This window comes from Polyergus mexicanus, unplaced genomic scaffold (genome assembly GCF_030449975.1).
Source record: "Polyergus mexicanus isolate NDT 795.1 unplaced genomic scaffold, iyPolMexi1.0 SCAF_11, whole genome shotgun sequence".
Lineage (NCBI taxonomy): Eukaryota > Metazoa > Arthropoda > Insecta > Hymenoptera > Formicidae > Polyergus > Polyergus mexicanus.
The window spans coordinates 4,782,185-4,800,703 of record NW_027223331.1 but is presented as its reverse complement, the minus strand read 5'-3'; the positions used below and the strand labels follow the sequence as shown (position 1 = coordinate 4,800,703).

At 30.8% G+C, this 18,519-nt stretch overlaps 2 protein-coding genes and 1 long non-coding RNA gene across 8 annotated transcripts in view; 1 reads left to right on the top strand and 2 right to left on the bottom strand.

The window, feature by feature from the left end:
- Window positions 1-298: 298 nt before the first annotated feature.
- On the bottom strand, window positions 299-4,914 carry LOC138937844 (odorant receptor 13a-like). Its single transcript, XM_070304492.1, has 6 exons — window positions 4,723-4,914; window positions 4,115-4,367; window positions 3,924-4,024; window positions 2,979-3,308; window positions 728-1,003; window positions 299-373 (listed from the first exon to the last, which is right to left on the bottom strand). The coding sequence occupies exons 1-6, from the start codon at window positions 4,912-4,914 to the stop codon at window positions 311-313; spliced, it is 1,215 nt and encodes a 404-aa protein (XP_070160593.1). The 3' UTR covers window positions 299-310.
- A 4,115-nt stretch (window positions 4,915-9,029) lies between these two features.
- Window positions 9,030-12,635, bottom strand: LOC138937665 (odorant receptor 13a-like). Of its 3 annotated transcripts, XM_070304151.1 has the most exons (6): window positions 12,322-12,635; window positions 10,740-10,992; window positions 10,471-10,574; window positions 9,881-10,207; window positions 9,400-9,675; window positions 9,030-9,311 (listed from the first exon to the last, which is right to left on the bottom strand). In XM_070304151.1, the coding sequence occupies exons 1-6, from the start codon at window positions 12,508-12,510 to the stop codon at window positions 9,246-9,248; spliced, it is 1,215 nt and encodes a 404-aa protein (XP_070160252.1). In that variant the 5' UTR covers window positions 12,511-12,635; the 3' UTR covers window positions 9,030-9,245. The 3 variants fall into 3 exon arrangements, with proteins under 3 accessions (XP_070160252.1, XP_070160253.1, XP_070160254.1); XM_070304152.1 differs by lacking the exon at window positions 10,471-10,574 and having other exon boundaries at window positions 9,881-10,152; XM_070304153.1 differs by lacking the exon at window positions 10,471-10,574 and having other exon boundaries at window positions 10,871-10,992.
- Window positions 12,636-12,882: 247 nt separating this feature from the next.
- LOC138937930 (uncharacterized) overlaps window positions 12,883-18,519 on the top strand; it is a 15,739-nt gene continuing 10,102 nt past the window's right edge. Inside the window, exons 1-5 of one of the 4 annotated variants that reach the window (XR_011447595.1) lie at window positions 12,883-13,298; window positions 13,476-13,519; window positions 14,950-15,103; window positions 15,834-15,959; window positions 16,033-16,099. This is a non-coding gene — a long non-coding RNA (uncharacterized lncRNA). Of the gene's footprint in view, window positions 13,299-13,472; window positions 13,520-14,949; window positions 15,104-15,833; window positions 15,960-16,032; window positions 16,100-18,519 lie in introns of those variants that run through there. The other 3 variants (XR_011447594.1, XR_011447593.1, XR_011447596.1) reach the window with 3 other exon arrangements.

Below are 18,519 nucleotides of genomic sequence, written 5' to 3'. Positions count from 1 at the left end.
ATATATTGTTTTAAAATATTGTTCGTCCACAATACAAACATACTGTCACAATAATCATGTGAACAGTTACTACTCTGTAATTTAAATACTGTAATTTATGCGAGTTTGAAATGAAAAACTTGTATAAATGCTAACTTACCGACACGAATATATCTAATAATGTAGAAAGTGTTTCTCCTTGATTTTAAAATTTAATTAGGCATGCACGCACCATATAAACCAAATGTGATGATGGTATCTGGATAATTTTTTTTTTTTTTTTTTTTTAATTTGATGCTAAGAATCTCTTCTATAATGTTATACTTTAAGTCTATATATTTTCTTCGCTCATTTGTCGTAATAATGTAAAATACGACATTGCAGTGCTTAGAATCTGTACACATATACACGTTAATAATTAATCTTATATCGTTGATACGTGTTTATCTTTCTAAATGAAAGTTTTAGATATATAGATTTAATAAAAGATTATAATTAAATGCCTATTTCAGAAATTTATCTTTTACTTTCTGCAAGCGATAGATTAAAAAAAATTTAGATAAGAAAAATGCTCAGACTGTGTTGCGACTAAATATTATTACAATTTTTCATTAACTATTTTATGATCAAGCGAAGAATTAAAATGCGATTTCTAGAATATTGCATCAAAAAAATATATCGCTGCGCTACTTACAATTTACAATAACAAAAAAGAAACAAAAGAAAATATTTCTCGAATTACACTTACTCCGGTAAAAGTGTCCAAAGATACAGACGCGAAACTCCCAGCAGTTAATACACATGGTCGACGTGCTCTAATCATGATCATAATTAAACCTTTCCTTACTGCCTTTCCTGGACTATTGTTGGGTAAGAGATACCATTTGCAGTTATAAGCGGCATCGGAGATGGCTGTGCTTTGCACGATTATATCATTACACGTCCATGTATAAATAAGTAATTGAATAAGACCGCCCACAAAGTGGAAGGCAAAAATGCACTTTCTGATGGTTACATCCGCCACCTGTGAAAAAAATGTTTTGCAAAGAATTTTGGAAGATAAAATATTCTTACAATTAGTACAAGAAAAACCTCTATATACTCTTTCAGCTCTGATAAAATACACTTAAATGTTAAGAAATAGAAGATATATATATATATATATATTTCAGAAATATATAGGGGAAAATAGGGTAAAAATAGGATACTTCTTTGGATTTGTCTTCCTACAAAAAATCTGAGAGTAAAAGAATGATTTACCGACCGTTAGTAGTCTCTAGTAAACCTTAAACTATGAGAAAATAAGGCTAGTTGTTGAAAAAAATTTTTTAGGTTACTTTTTAGGTTATTTTTTAGGTTACCAAGAATAACAAGATTTTGTTCTACCGGTAGGAAAGCAGTCAAACCGGATATCCATTCGAAAATATGCAGAACACCGTGTAATTACAAAATCTAGATTTATTTTAATCAAAATACAATATAAAGGTGCATTCTATTGACAAAAATCACGAATAAAGATATCCTCTTGTTCGACATTGCTGCAGGACTTCCATATTTAACTTTTTGACTTAAGGGGACTCAAAAAAAATTCTTTTTTTTGTGATTTCTTTTTCTGAGTGTTAGTTTTCGTTTTCAATTGCTTTTTGTAGGGAAGCAAAGTTAGGATAACAGTTCTTCCTCTTTTCATTACATGAGATGTGTAAGTATCCGGTTTTGCCCCAACACAAGGAAAGTAACAAATACGACGGCTGTATTAGGTGTACGACTTTGCTTCCGCCGTTTTCCTATAAATGGCTTTAGCTGTAAGTAGTGGTCGAAATAAATAGATCATAGACGTCATGCGATAAACTTGGGCATCTGTCAACATAACCCCATAGAAACATTAGTCGATTTGTGTCTGCATCATAAAGTTATTCTCGATTGAAAATGTCAGTTTACGAGCCAGATTCTCGTCATTTGCGGGAGGTTTTAATTTTCTGCTTCAATATGAAGAAATCTGCGGCTGAGGCTCATCGAATGCTCTCAAATACTTATGGTAAAGCCGCTATTAGTGAAAGAACGTGTCGTGAGTGTTTTCAACGCTTAAAGAACTGTGATTTTCACGTCGAAGGCCGGCATAGCGGTGGAAGAGAGAAGGTTTTCGAAGATGCAGAATTGGAGGCATTACTTAATGAAGACTCGAGTCAAAGTCAAAAAGAATTGGCACGATCATTGGGAGTGGACAACACTTTGAATCATAAATGTATAATCAGTTTTTTACAATAAAGCCTCGAATTTCGGAAAAAAAACGGCGGAAGCAAAGTTGTACACCTAATATATTCTGGCGTACAAAATGCTGATCAAAACTAATATGATATACTCTCTAATATGTACAGAATGCAATGCTGCATTTACCAAAACAAATGCTCTAAATAAAAAAAGTGCACGACGACTCGATTTTTGCCTCGATATCGATTCTTTTGGTCTAAAAACTTTGAATTTCTATTAAAAAAGAAATATCGTGTGCACAAGAGCACGATTTGGTTTAAAATAATGATGGCAATCTATAACTAATAACACAAGTTAGCCATAGTTAGCAGCCCTTATTACGAAAAAAACAGGGATACTCGGTTTGACCCGGCTATCAGGTTTTATCCAACTTTCCCCTATATATATTGATTTTGATAGATTTTTTTCTTTAGTAACAAACTTATAATTATTTTTAAAAATTCTAATTTTTTTTTCCATTATAGCTATACATATCGGAATCTTTTTTGAAATTTTTAAATACATCTATGGTATGTTCGAACACATTATAACTGCGAGATCTTTAAACGTATACATCATAACATTTGTAAGCAAATCAATGAGAGGAAAGATTAAATTTTAATATAAAACGCATAAATATTTATCTAATATTTCGTGAAAACGTGTTGCAGTAAAAATATAATATTTAGAATTAATTGGTACAATATACATCAAGATATGAAGCCAAAAAGAATTAAGATTTGAAAGCTTACGAGAAATTGGAATCCACCGAAGCAGATGACTATACTGGAAAGCAACAATTGTCCGAGCAATATAACGGAGAACACACGTCGCATGTTGTGTACGTAATGTATGAGCATAAGATGTTGCTGTACACAATCTTGTAAATTTCTAAATGTTAACGTCGCAATATCCATTTCAGACAGATGTTTCTGGCCGATCACATTATTGATGCAATCCTCCGTAACCGCTTCCACTTTATGGGCCAAAATTTTCAATTGCGCGGCCGTATGGATATTAAACGTGCTCACGAAATTGTCAAAGCAGCAAGTACATATACCCGAATGTATCGTCGAAAGTGACTACAACATGACCGTTAATGGGATTTAGATTCAGGCATAATTGAGAAAGTGCTAATGTAAAATATTGGAATTTGACATTTACATAGTTAAATATATTTAATTAATATTTATATATTTGTTATATATAATATTAATATATTATATATAATTATAATTAATAAAAATATTATTAATTATATATTATATATTGTATTAATATAACATTATAATATTAATACATAATATTAATATTACTAATATAAATATTAGTAATATATATTTACATAATATGTTTATACATATATGCATATATTGTATCGGATATCGTGATATAAGAGAAATATGAAAGTAAATCGAAATATGAATGCAAATGAAAAATGTGAAATAAAATTTTTCATACAAAGCTTCGTTTATAATTTGTCAAATATAAAAATAATTAAATTAAATTTTTATTTAAAATATGTTTACAGAGAGAGAGAGAGAGAGAGAGAGAATGCTATCTGAAAATTATATTCTACAGATTTTAAAAACTCGATTTAATTGTAAAGTAATGTTTTGTGTACAATGTTTAATAAATACCCAATACAAATATTATACGATAAATTAAAAAACAAAAATGATTTTATATATTATTACCTGTATAGTATAAGTAATTTCGTAATATGGCGAGTGATATGGAAAATCGAACCACAGTTTGAACGGTAGAATCTTCTCCGTTTCGTTTATCCCTCGATGCTCTATAAAAAGTAAAAAGAGATCTCCTTTGCTGTGAAGTATCGCTTCACGTGAGAATTCGAAAATGGCGTAAGCAATAGCAGTAACTATACCGAAAAAAGGTGCAAAGATATAATTGAATGTCGCAACGTAAACGATCAATGTAAAAATGTACACTATAGTCATCCCTAATCTGTCGTATCCTTCCAGAATTTGGGTGTCAACCTCGTTGTAAGTGACATTCCAAAAATTCTTCTCAGCAAAATGGATCAAATCCATTATCATATCGCGATAGAACATAAAGCTACCCAACTTCACTAATATCATTATTAGCAGCAACGTTGTGCATAGATTGGTCGTGACAGCCTATGAGTAACAAGAATTAAATATAAATAGACGTATGTTACTTCCCATATAAATGTACCTTGACGGTGGGTATGTGTGTAAACAAACATATGTTAAAAACGACATAATTAAGGAACTCAAAAATAGATTTTTCTCTAGCGAAAGCAAAGAGACGATTAGTTTATCGGCAGATTATGCCGAAGAGAAACGAAATTGATTGAAGACATGTGGCAAAAGATTTAAAATGGATACCGAGAAATAAAAATACAGAATAAAATTACACTCCAATATAAAAGAAAAATGGAAGGGGATACAACTTTTGCTTCTGTCTATCTAAGAAAAGCTATGCGAGAAAAACGATCGCTGTGTAACTTACGTAAAAGTCGCCTATGCAATGGTACAGATCGACGCCCTCGACGAGAATGGCAAAGATAATCGCCCAAACGGCATAGCCAAACGCGACGCGCAAGAACAGCTGTTCCCGTTGTGTCTTGACGTACCAGAGGCCTACCATTTTCATGAAGACCCGTGTAATACTCACCGATCGGTAGTCCTTACTTCGTATCATGCCGAAACTCGTTATTTTCTTACGCCGCCGCGGCCCTAAGTATATCCGAATGATCGAGCTATATCTCGGCGTAAGTGGAAGCCTATTATTTTAACAGACAGAAAAATTGGTGGCCGCTTATCCTGTACTGGTAATAGGCTACAATCATACGTGTCTCCATTGTTAAGACGATCAATCGGTGATGCGTATATTCGCTCCTCGTTTGACGAAGGCATAGTTTGCTCCCTTTGCCATTTCCGCTTCAGTAACCAGATTACGAGTTACCAAAATTTATCGTAAAATTTATGTCTGTTTGCAAATGTTATTGTGTCAAAATAACAGAGGTAATTATATTTTTAATAACATTTAGAATTATATCGTGATTAGAGATTAAAAACAAGCTGAATTGTGCAAATCGGAAACTTGCACATTGCTCTCTCACCATTTTATCTCACAAAATTTAAGCTCCTTTAAGCATGCGGATTTTTCAATTTTTGTTTTCTCATGGAGGAAGCTTCGTGAGCGACATAGAAAGATAAAGAAGTAAAAAAATTTAACCCGATATTTCAAAATTTGCGAAAGTTACAACGTTATACGGACATTTCTCAAAAAATTCAAAATTTTATAAAAAATGTACCCTTTCACCGATTCTCACCAAATTCAATACCAACCATCCTTTTATAATATTCTATCCATGTAAAAAAAATTAATTAGATATCTCAAAAAATGCGAAAGTTAGCGGTTGCACAACAAATCGCGTACACACATACACATTGGCATAAAAAACTCGAAAAAAAATTTGTCACGAAAACAAAGCTTCCTCTATAAGAGAGGGAAAGAAAACAAAATTTTTAAAAATCCAATAAAAAACTAAGTAAAAAACCGGTATTTTTGAATAAAGAACTGTTTAATTTTGGTAATTTTCGAAGTGCTAGTTTTCTTCGAAAACAAAAAGTGGTATGGAAATTAAATTAATTTTATTTATTGGTAATCAATTTCAATAGATGGCTGAGCTGATTGCTACTTTGCATTTGTTTAATCAATTGAGTTAGAATATTTTAAAACAGATTAATTTTGTTTTTTATAATTTAATGGTATTTTTTGATGATGAGAATGACACAGAACATGAAATCTGATACCTAACTTTAGTAAATTCGATGCTCATTTTTCAAAGCTGTGCATTAAAGATTAATAAATAAGCATTAAAATTAGATTTTTGCTATAAATTTTTGAAAATAATCATTCTGAGTAATTAACGGGATAAAATACCCATTTTTATATAGACAGACAACAGGAAGGTCATGAAAAGAAAATTTGAATTTTTTATCAATCAAGGAAAATTTTGCAAAACTCTTTATTTTTGCCAATTATTTACAAAAAATATAATTATATCTTCTTCGTTTGCGTATTAATATATAAAACATTTGTACATTTATCTTTTTCTCTTTTCTGTTCTTCTCAATATTCGTAATACAGTAATCGATATGGAATATTGAGCCGCGAAATTAAATGATAAAATCTTGTCCATTTTGTTCCTTCATCGATCCTTTATTTACAAAATATGCAGAAGATCTCCTTTGGCGCTTTACAGCATCGCTTTGCGTGGGCGTTTGACAGATAGCGTTTGCCAATATGGCGTAGACAGAAACGAAAGCTATATCGAAGAAAGGTGCGAAAATGTAATTGAAGGTGTGTTGTAAGGTAAACAATGAATGTAAAAATATAAGTCAAATTTATTCTCCGTAGTTTGTCGTATCCAGAGATCAAATACTCATTTATTTAAAAATTTCTCCACATAAAGTGGACCAAATCCATTATTGTATCACGTTAGAAACTATCTAACTTTATTAGTCTTATTATTAAACTATGTTGCACACAAGTTGAACGTGATACTCTTTAGTAATAAACCTACTAAGAATTAATTATAAGTAAACGTATCCTGCGCCCAGGATCGGAGTAAGTTTTTTTTTTTGTTTTTTTTTTTTGACCAAGTTAAGTTTAAAGTTAATGGCCCAAAAATTAATTAAGTTCACGTTAAAAGTTACTTAAACAAAAATTAACTGAGTTAAAAAATTATTTAATTCAATTAAAAGTTAAAAATTAAATCTCTATCTAACAGCGAATCGACACACATCTGACAAACTTATACGACAAATGAAATATTCGCATTACGGTCAATCATTTTCCTACGACTTTAATATCGATGAGTTATTTTGTTATATATAAAAAGAATTATCAAGTTAACGTTAATGCATTTAAAAATAATTAGTTGAAGTTAAAAGTTAACACGTTTAAAATCAATTAAGTTTAGTTGAAAGTTATTAACTTTTCAACTTTTTAACTTCTAACTGCTTAACTAGTTACTATCCAATCCTGCCTGCTTCTAATATGAATATTTTGATGAAGCTGTTAATACACATATTCGTAAATAAATAAGAATATTAAATAATAATAAAATATCTAGATTGAAAATAAACATATAATTTTGATGAATTTATTTCAATAAAAACGTCTTAATGTAACCGAATGTGACGCGCAGGAGCAGTCGTTTTTTAGTGCATTTTTAGTATCTCAGTATCTTGATATGTATATACTAAAGATCGACCATTTTTTATAAAGATTTTTATAATAAATTACTAATCGGTACTTCTTACCTCAAGTGCTAAATCTCGTAATTTGCTTGATGCATTGCCCCGTGATCCTAAAGTACGTTCAAACGATGGAGCTATCTCGACGTAAATGGAAGCCCATTTATGCTAACAGGTAGGAAAATTGGCGCGAGCTTACCACGTGCTGGTGACAAGCTATCATCAAAGTACATTTCCCTCGCTGAGGCGATCAATCGGTGATGCATATATTAGTTTCAATCTCCCCGCTGTGAACAATGCATTAAGCCTTCTGTCTTTGCTGTCAATCGAGCCATCGAATTCTGTCGCAAATTGAATGTTCGCTTACGATGTAAAACAGTGTGATAAAGCAGTTGTATTTTTAGAACCATCGTATTTTTTTTTTATCTTTTGTATTTTAGTTGTATTTTTTAACCATTTAATTTGATATATATTTATTATAGTCCGTCTCTTTTAATTTAAAAGATAAAAGGGGGGACCACTTTTGATGAAATACTCTGTGTGTATATATACAGAGTGTCCCATTTTAAAGGACCCACTCAAATATCTCAGAAACACTGCGTTAAATCGAAAAATGTTTCAAACAAAAGTTGTATGGCTTCAAAGGGGCCATAAGATGGTGACAATGATTTGACCTTGGAAAATCATTTGAAGGTCATGTGAAGGTCAACATTAAAATCTTAAATGGAAACCCCCATTTTTTATTTAGTATTCTTGTAGCTGACATCGAGAGTTTTCCAAAACACTATAATAAAGTATTTTGTCATTAAGTACTTTTTGAGTTATTTTATATTTTAATCTGACATATTTTGATATAAAAAATTAAATATCTCGTGAAATATATAGTTTTTCATAATCTTACCGTAATACTTCTATGTACAGAATAATGAGACAAATCAATTAGTATAAAAAAAAATTGTTTTTAAGAAAATTATTTACAATGTATTTTTTTAAACAATTATTTGTTTTTTTTTGGCACTAATTAATTTGTCTTATTATTCTGTACATAGAAGTATTACGGTAAAATTATCGAAAACTGAATATTTTACGAAATATTTTATTTTTTATATCAAAATATGTCAGATTAAAATATAAAATAACTCAGAAAGTACTTAATGACAAAATACTTTATTAGAGTGTTTTGGAAAGCTCTCGATGTTAGCTACAAGAATACTAAATAAAAAATGGGGGTTTCCGTTTAAGATTTTAAAGTTGACCTTTACATGACCTTCAAATGATTTTCCAAGGTCAAATCATTGTCACCATCTTATGGCCCCCTTGAAGCCACACAACTTTTGTCTGAAACATTTTTCTCTTCCGGGCTTGGTTTTTGAGATATTCGACTGGATGGATTAAAATGGGCCACCCAGTATATATAAGTGTATAAGAAAAGAATATAAAGAATGTCCGCACATTTCAATTTTATACAAAGGAAAATAAAGTACTGAGGGTATTTCTTTCGGAAAAAATATCATGTTTCTTTTTCCAGAAAAATCTGACGATCCTTGGTCAACTGTATAATATACATATGTACATTTTATACACTGTATAAATATATGTTATTGTATAGTTTAAAATCTAAAATAATGCACAAGTCTACATAAAGATATTTCTGGACAGAACCTAAATATTTTGATACGTTCTCTGAAAATATTTCTAAACTTTTCCCTCTCCATATTTATTGCTAAAATAATTTCAAATTTCCTTTATTCAAGCCTTACACTTTTATATCCCCTGTTCCCCGAGAAATTTGCGAAGCAAGGTAAAATAGGATACCGCGGTACTCAACACCTGGAAGAAAACAGGATTAGATATCGCGTGAATTATCACAGATATATTCACCTGTGTATAATCGCGCATTTTTATATATCAAACTTACCGTCATGAAAGTTTCGAGGGATACCGGGAAAAATCCACCAGCGGATATCGAGCAAGGGCGCATGGCTCGTATCATGATCATCAGAACAGCGTTTCTCACGCCTTTGTTGTTATCGTGGGATAAAACTTGCCAATTGGCATTGTACGCCGCGTCACCTATCGCGCGACTCTCGTCTATCAAATCGTTTGACGTACACGTAACCAGGAACAGTTGGAAGAAGCATGCAATTGCATGGGCGACAAATATCATTCGTCTGACGATCGTCATATTGTGACCCTTTTTCAACAGAGATGCACGATTCGTGAAGAAAGATCAGCGAGCCACGTAAGATAGAGATTTATATTTCTTTTCTTTTTTTCTTTTTTTATTATTATTATTTATTAATTCTTTCTCCTTTTCTCTCTCTCTCTCTCTTTATTCTTTTTTTTTTCCTTTTGCACACACACATATAAAAGCACACACGTATATCTTACATACTTACCAAAAATATTTGCAAGCCCGAGACGCAAAGCAAGACGGAGGATACTAGAAGTTGAGCGAGGGTCGTATACATAAAGAAATATTCCATTCTTTCACTATACCAAATTAACTTGCGATGTATTGTGACGCATTCTATAATTTCTTCGAACACTTGGTGCTCCCTTTTTCCATCGAAAAATTCTACGCTATCTTTCCGTTCGATATTCTGGAAAATGGTTTCTAGGCGATGCTGAAGCATTTTGAACTGACCAGCGGTGTGCATGTTTAACAAACCTAAGAGATTATCGAAGCAGCAGAAGCACAGGCCCGAGTGGATTAGCGCTATTGTCTATAAAATTATACGCATTGAGAGGGATTGCGCTATTTAACAAACAACTATATCGAAACAATACGAGGTGACATTAGCTAACACGTCGGCGATGCAACGCTATGATTTTCGTGAATTTTTTTTCCAAAAATCTAACTAAACATTACGTACGCTCGCGAATCTAGAATCGCGAATGTGACGAAACGATTTCTAGAAAATTAATTTAGGCTCTAACGTTCCCTACACTGTACCATATAAGCGAGTGCGTGAATACGTTGGGTTACCTCTAAAAAAAAAAGTATTTCAAAGTTAGGCGAGACGTTTGTCGGAATTCCCACCCAGATATTAAAAATGAGTATTCTCTCGGTTTCGTTTCTCCCTCTATTTTCTATAAAAAAAAAAAAAAATGTAATACGGGAGATAATTGAGATATCCGTTCGCGCAACTAATGCGCTATAAACAAACAAAAAAAATAGCTTAACTGAGAATATAAGGGATCTGTACTATTTTGTTCTCTATTAAACGGACGATGTGTGTGTTAAATTCAAAATACCGATTATAGGCGCCAGCATATACGTGAAAACGGCTCCTTGAACGAAGAACGTAAACGTGAACAATAATATTATCCCCTTTCGATCGATCCTTTCCAAAATCCTGCTGCCATACGCATCGTACTGAACGTACCAAAAATTGTCCTCCGTGTATTTCAGCATTCCCAGCATTTCTTCTCGATGACGTAGAAAGAAGCTTAGTTTCAATAAAATTATGATCACGGGCGTAGCAGTGCACAGTGTGTACGTGATGGCCTAACATATCGATATAATTTTTATTTTTATTATTAATCTCTAGTTTCTAATACCAAAAAAAAATGCACTATTCCATATAAATAATGTTAAGTAAAGAGAGAAATTTTTGTACACCGAACAACTGTCTACACGAAGAAAAAAATAAAATAGAATATGAGTATAAAATTTATATGTCTATATAAAATTAAAGGATTTAGAAGATTAAAAATAATTATATTAAATAAATATATTTCATATAAATTTATATCCCATATTAAAATATATATATATATATATATATATATATATACTGGGTGGCCCATTTTAATTCATCCAGTCGAATATCTCAAAAAGCAAGCCGGGAAGAGAAAAATGTTTTAAACAAAAGTTGTGTGGCTTCAAGGGGGCCATAAGATGATGACAATGATTTGACCTTGGAAAATCATTTGAAGGTCATGTGAAGGTCAACTTTATAATCTTAAATGGAAATCTCCATTTTTTATTTAGGATTCTTGTAGCTGATATCGAGAGCTTTCCAAAACACTATAATAAAGTATTTTCTTATTAAGTACTTTTTGAGTTATTTTATATTTTAATCTGACATATTTTGATATAAAAAATTAAATATCTCGTAAAATATTTAGTTTTTGATAATCTTACCGTAATACTTCTATGTACAGAATAATGAGACAAATCAATTAGTATAAAAAAAAATTGTTTTTAAGAAAATTATTTACAATGTATTTTTTTAAACAATTATTTTTTTTTTTTTTTTTTGGCACTAATTGATTTGTCTTATTATTCTGTACATAGAAGTATTACGGTAAAATTATCGAAAACTGAATATTTTACGAAATATTTTATTTTTTATAACAAAATATGTCAGATTAAAATATAAAATAACTCAAAAAGTACTTCATGAAAAAATACTTTATTATAGTATTTTGAAAAGCTCTCGATGTCAGCTACAAGAATACTAAATAAAAAATGAGGGTTTCCGTTTAAGATTTTAAAGTTGACCTTTACATGACCTTCAAATGATTTTCCAAGGTCAAATCATTGTCATTATCTTATGGCCCCCTTAAAGCCACACAACTTTTGTTTGAAACATTTTTCTCTTCCGGGTTTGGTTTTTGAGATATTCGACTGGATGGATTAAAATGGGCCACCCAGTATATAAATTTATTAATATATTAAAAATTAAATAAATATATTAAACTTGTTATTAAAGTGATTATTTGAAGATATGATTATTTGATCTCGAAGTTTTGATTTTCATTAAACAATCAATTATATATCCGTCGTGATAAAAGAATCCGCGCTTGAATAATAACGAGTTTTGGTACTCACATAAAAATCTCCTGTACCCAAGTACAATTCGGTTGCTTCTATCCATAAGGCTAGAGCGACCGCGAATAACGTATAGACTAAAAGTCCGTTTAAAAATTTTTTTTCCCTTTTTGACTCGGCGGGCCAGTAACCGATAAGCTTCATTAAGATTCTCGCTAGTCGTATCGACAGATATTTATTCGTCCTCATCGTCGTTCGTCAACCGTCAATTCTACGATTATGCTGTATTAACGAGATTCGCGGTATCGCACCCTACAATAATAGATATAGAGATACGTAATAGCGGGTATACGTGCCACGGCAATTGCGGCACACGATCTTTGATCGAGTTACTTCTTCCCCTCTATTATCTTAGCCTATTATCATGTAATGCTGTATAGGAGAAAGTATCGTTAGAAGAACTGCATTATTACAGACCACACACCCTTCGCCCTTCTCGCGGAAAAGGATACGCAATGTAAAGACATATTTGAATTAGAAATGTCTAAATAATAAAAAGAAATGCATCGATATAAAAGACATTGTGCATTCTTTAATCTCTTTTTTTTTACAGCTGTTATATTCGCAAGATTCTAAAAAGAGATTTGCAAAGAAGTAGAGATCACAAAAGAAAGGAATAAAAAGAGCACTATGTTGCGTTTGTAAAGGTCGTGAAAAAGCGCCAGTCGAAGATCGCTGTCGTTAACAATAAGTTGGACTTTGTGTCGGTATTTTATTAAATTCCCCACACGTGACGTATTGTATATTACTAACATTTCGTGCAACGGTAGCAGTCGCGTAATTTAAATTCTCCTAAACCAACAAATTCGTATTTTTTCGTGTTTGCCAGAAATTAAGTACAGAAAATTTAATTAACTCAAAACGGAATCAAACACACATTGCTCTAGACTTTATACTAATGAGGAAAGAATTAAAAGGAATACGTTTAAACTTTTGGAAAATAGTTCCGTCTCGTTTTGCACTTCCAGGGACTCAAGGTAGGAAACAGAATCTCGTTACAGAAATCTATTTTAAAGATAAATTTTAAATTTTATTTTAATCAAAAATCAAGAGTTAAATGTACTAATCTAATAAACGATTATTACTCCGTATCGGCAGCCATCTATTTTATAATCTGCTCTTTTTCTTTCTCTCTAATACTTTCTCTCTAGTAGAATTTCAGAGGAACTGCCTAGACAACCGGACATGTACGTATAATGTACGTACAGGTTTATTTCGGTTCGAGCGGGTGCGAAGTCTAAGCGCTTATTCTGCACTTCGGCGAACATTATGTATCGCATGACCTGATTTCCGGTCGTTTGCCGCGTTAGCATTTTTACTTTACACAAGGTGAACCCAAAGTATCGTTGAATAAAATTTTGTACGCATATAGCAAAAGAAATATGTACAAAACTTTCAGGAGTCTCCGCTTTTGAGCGGTTTCGCATTCCAGGTAAACCGACCACAAAAGTAAATAAATAAATAAATAAAAATCCATAAATCCAATGATAAATCCATTTCTGATCAAAATTAAGGAACCAAAATCATTCTAAAGTATGATTATGATCATTTTTCATCCATCTAAACACAAAATTACTATTATGGAAAACCAGCGGAAGTGCTGACATCCGTAAAAAAAAAATATATATATATATATATAATCCATATTTTACTATGTATTTACCTAGAATGCGAAATCGTTCGAAAGTGACCCCCTTTGTAGTTTTGTATATATTTTTTGTTAAATATACATAAAATTTTATTCAAAACTACGCATGCTTTGGGTTCTTCTTGAAAGATATTCTCAAAGATATTCTCAATTTTTAAAAGAAAATAAAATTAGAATCGAGAGAAAATTATAATTATTTGTATAACACTTTGTCTAATTAAAAATAAGAAAGCGGAAGCACGTGATTTTATTTTATACGGCAAACGTTTGTGTGGGATTGCGATTGATAAGAGATCTTGGTTGCTTCGTAGAACGAGAATCTTATAGCGAGTTAACGGATATAGGTAGTTTTTCTACGTTAATTTTCTCGCCTGAGATATATAAGGTGTTCCAGAATTAAACCGACAAATTTCAGATAGTTATAAAGGACACGAAAACAAACCAATTTTGCCAATAAACTCATGTCCAACGAAAATGAGCCATTTTGACACTAGAGAATCAAAAATTAACAAGGGTAAAAATCTTTGAAAAAATTATTTTTTCAAAATTTTATTAATAAAAGTTAAATAGAACTGTTTTTACTATAAAACATTTTTTGATATGAATAATTTTTCTCGAATAATTTTTGAGATATATCGAGAAAAGCAAAAATTTATTTCACCCCATAGAATCATTTTTGGGCCACAAGTGGAAATTTCTAAATTTCATCTATTTATTCTCCCTGCGTATGCGTAAAATTTCATCAAAATCAGAATTTCTGATCGAGTTTATCACGGGTTTATTGACAAAATTTGTTTGTTTTGACGTCCTTTATAACCTGACCTGAAGTTTGTCGGTCTAATTCTGGGACATTTTGTATATAATTATAATTCACTTTTTTTTAATGAACGTTTTATGATTCTTTTTATTTGTCGAAAAATTTCTCAAGTATTCTGTGTGTGAGTTTTGTTGAATTTCCTCTCCAACTGCCTCTGTTTCAGTCTAACATGTTATCATCGCGAACCTTCTTTGCGGTCGTGTGGGAGTTGCGTTTCATCTGCTACATCGCACATTCTGTTGCGGTTAGCCGAATTAAGCCTGGACTTTTCGACAGGTGCCCATCTTGCGGACGGACCCTCGAAATGTGCGTCAGAGGTGAGTATCGATCTTGCCGATTAGCCTTAGCGAGATCGACGAGGAGTTAGCGAGTTTCTTTTAGATGAGTAACGTGATGCATTTTAACGCAAGTCGAGCGTCCGTTTCCTATTTAGTTTCTTCATTAATTTCGTCCTTGTTACTCCTCTTTACGTTAAATTAGAGTTCCTTTGATCCGTTTGCTCCGTCTCGTCATTATTCGCGCGGATTTTTATTTCGTCTAGTTCCATTTAAAGTTCGATTGTCTTTTTCCAGTCGCTCGTTTAGCGATCAACATCTCTCGCGAATTCTTTTCGCTTTTCTGCCAGCAGTTGCAATATTTGCCGATCGTGTTAATGATTTCATGCAGTTAAATTTTCTACATAAATGAGAGAAAACACATGTCTCTTTGAATTAATAATTATGGATAGGAGACATCACACAATTGAAAAATTCGTGTTAAATTTAGCAGATATCATGTATCCCAAAAGATCCACAAAATTTTTGTATTAATTTAATATAATATAAATATATTAAATGATGACACTACTACTAATACTATGTTAATATTTTAATATCAGATAAATGGAAAGTAATTTGAAATTATTTTGAAAAAATTGATAAATTTTGTGTAAAATCAACATATCTTTAATGATAAAATTAACTTGAAAAAATATTATTGACAGTCTGTAGTTACTCTCACTTCTATTGTAAAATAAAATCATTTTTTTTTTTCTGTAAATTTTAACAGATAAATCCTGTCATTAATGGAACGGAACCTCGAGTAGAAAAATTTTTGAGAAAAACTGGCCAATGTCTAGAAACCACCCAGTTTTTCTCATCAAAATTCTTCTGCCATTTACTTGCCAATAATTAAGTAATAACATTCTTTTCGATATTTCATGGCCAGATATTAACTATAATATGATTTTTTTTTTTTTTCTACGCAGATGGTGCTTCAAAAATGTAATATTGGTATAAAAAATAGGCAAATTCTAGAATATAATAATTGATCGGTACAACTATGGATAGTTATTACTCAGTTAATACCTACAATTTTTTAGCTATATATTCTTATACATAAAATTATATATTCTCATACATAAAGCTATTAACAGATGAAAAGCAGTGTAAAAAACTATTTTATAAATTTATGAATACAATAATATAAAGTAAGAAACTACAATGTTCTGGTTAATAATAGTTTCTTATTTTAATTTTTGTACATTTTTCATCCAAAATATTAATATATTTGAGAGATCGATAAATCTATCTGTTTTCTTCTTTCAAAATATATTTTCTGACGAAATTTTGACCAGCTACTCACGGAAATAATTATCAAGTAATCGGATATTTTTATTAAGCAGAAACTCTTGACACGTATTAGTAAGTATCTATGCTCGCCATATTGAGACGGTGCTGAAGTCGGATTTTATTTCCGGTCTCCGGGTTGTGTTGCTATGAAGTTGTTGATCGATAAAATCTTTTATTTTAAAGTTTCATGACATAAATAGAAATAACTTACATGTTTCATACAGCATTTCTAGATTCTTTTTTAACTATTGATTTTATACACTTGTACTTTCTTTTTCTTTTACGTGTTATCACTAATTGTTGACTCATATTGTGATAATAAACATTTTTTGTCTTCTAAAAAAGACTTACCATCAAATTTAACGTCAAAGAGATAGGAAACCTACATTTAAAAAATTTTTTTTTTAAGTTAACTTTATAAATATTTAATAATGCTTTGAAGAAATCATTTTTATGTTTAATTAAAAAAAATTTGACATTAAAGGTAAGCCTGTAGATACATAGGAAAACTAATCGGTCTGTTTGTAGATTCATCGTCAATAAACCCTTAGGAAGTACATAACAGAATGACATTTCTAAGCTTCCAACATCCGCAATATCTTCATTCATTAATTTCACGTTAAATAAATAATGATCAATAAACAGAAGTAAAAATAAAATTGATTAACAACAGACAACACAACCTGTACAATAAAAACCAAAGTCGCGGATTCGATTCTCCTATTGTGAATCAAAAATAATTTTTTTAACAATTTGATACAATATTATCCGATTAATTCAATTTAATAAAGTGCTTAATAATTTATATAAAAAAATAATAAGATCTTTAATACGATATTTTCGTTTTGCAAATAATGTTAGCCGATGAACAAAATACCTGGCTAAATATTTTTTTCACTTTTTTATATAAAAATTAGTCAAGCTATTGTCTAGAATTTAGCCAAAATTATTATCCAGTAATTCTAGAAACAAGCGTCGACCAAACTGATGAGAAGTTGATTAAATTTACTGGCTAAATATTGGCTGATAACTAGAATTTATAATCATTAACTGGCCAAACTTTGGAATTTTTTCTACTCGGGACATATCTATTGTGTAAAATTAAAAATATATGTATATTGTGTTATTTTTATTTTTATTTCTTTTTTTTTTTTCAGTTGTTTGAATAATTTAACACTTGAATTCGATTAACGCAACAGCAATATTTAATACAAAGATTTTAACCGGCGTATTTTTTAACGAGAAAACAAAAACTTTCCAACTATGCAGGATGATCAATTATATGAAGAACAGCATACAATGGAGATATATATTTTATTGTATATATTTTAATGTTCTTTTTTTGAGAAAATACGTATACTTATACCCGCAACTCGATACATTTCAGCTACACGAGACGCGATTCGGCATTACCACGGCGTTCGCTATAAAAATGCTAATTAAAAAGATAATTAGAATTTATTGCTACGTCGAACAGTGGACAGAGAACGTGCGCCTCGGCTGATGGGCATGATAACGCCAAATCGTCGATCGTTTACATATCATCTATTGTATATACACATATATATATATATATATATATATATATATATATATATATATATATATATATATATATATACATGGTGTCCCATTTTAATCTCCTCAGGCAAATATCTCAAAAACCAAGCCCGGAAGAGAAAAATGTTTCAAACAAAAGTTGTTTGGTTTCGAGGGGGCCATAAGATGGTACCATTGGTTTGACCTTGGAGAATCATTTGAAGGTCATGTGAAGGTCAACTTTAAAATCTTAAATGGAAACCCCCATTTTTTATTTATATTCTTATAGCTGACATCAAGAGCTTTCCAAAACACTATAATAAAGTATTTTTTTATTAAGTACTTTTTGAGTTATTTTATATTTTAATCTGACATATTTTGATATAAAAAATTAAATATCTCGTAAAATATTTAGTTTTTGATAATCTTACCGTAATACTTCTATGTACAGAATAATGAGACAAATCAATTAGAATAAAAAAAAAATTGTTTTTAAGAAAATTATTTACAATGTATTTTTTTAAACAATTATTTGTTTTTTTGGCGCTAATTAATTTGAGTACTCTGCGTTGATACCACTGCTT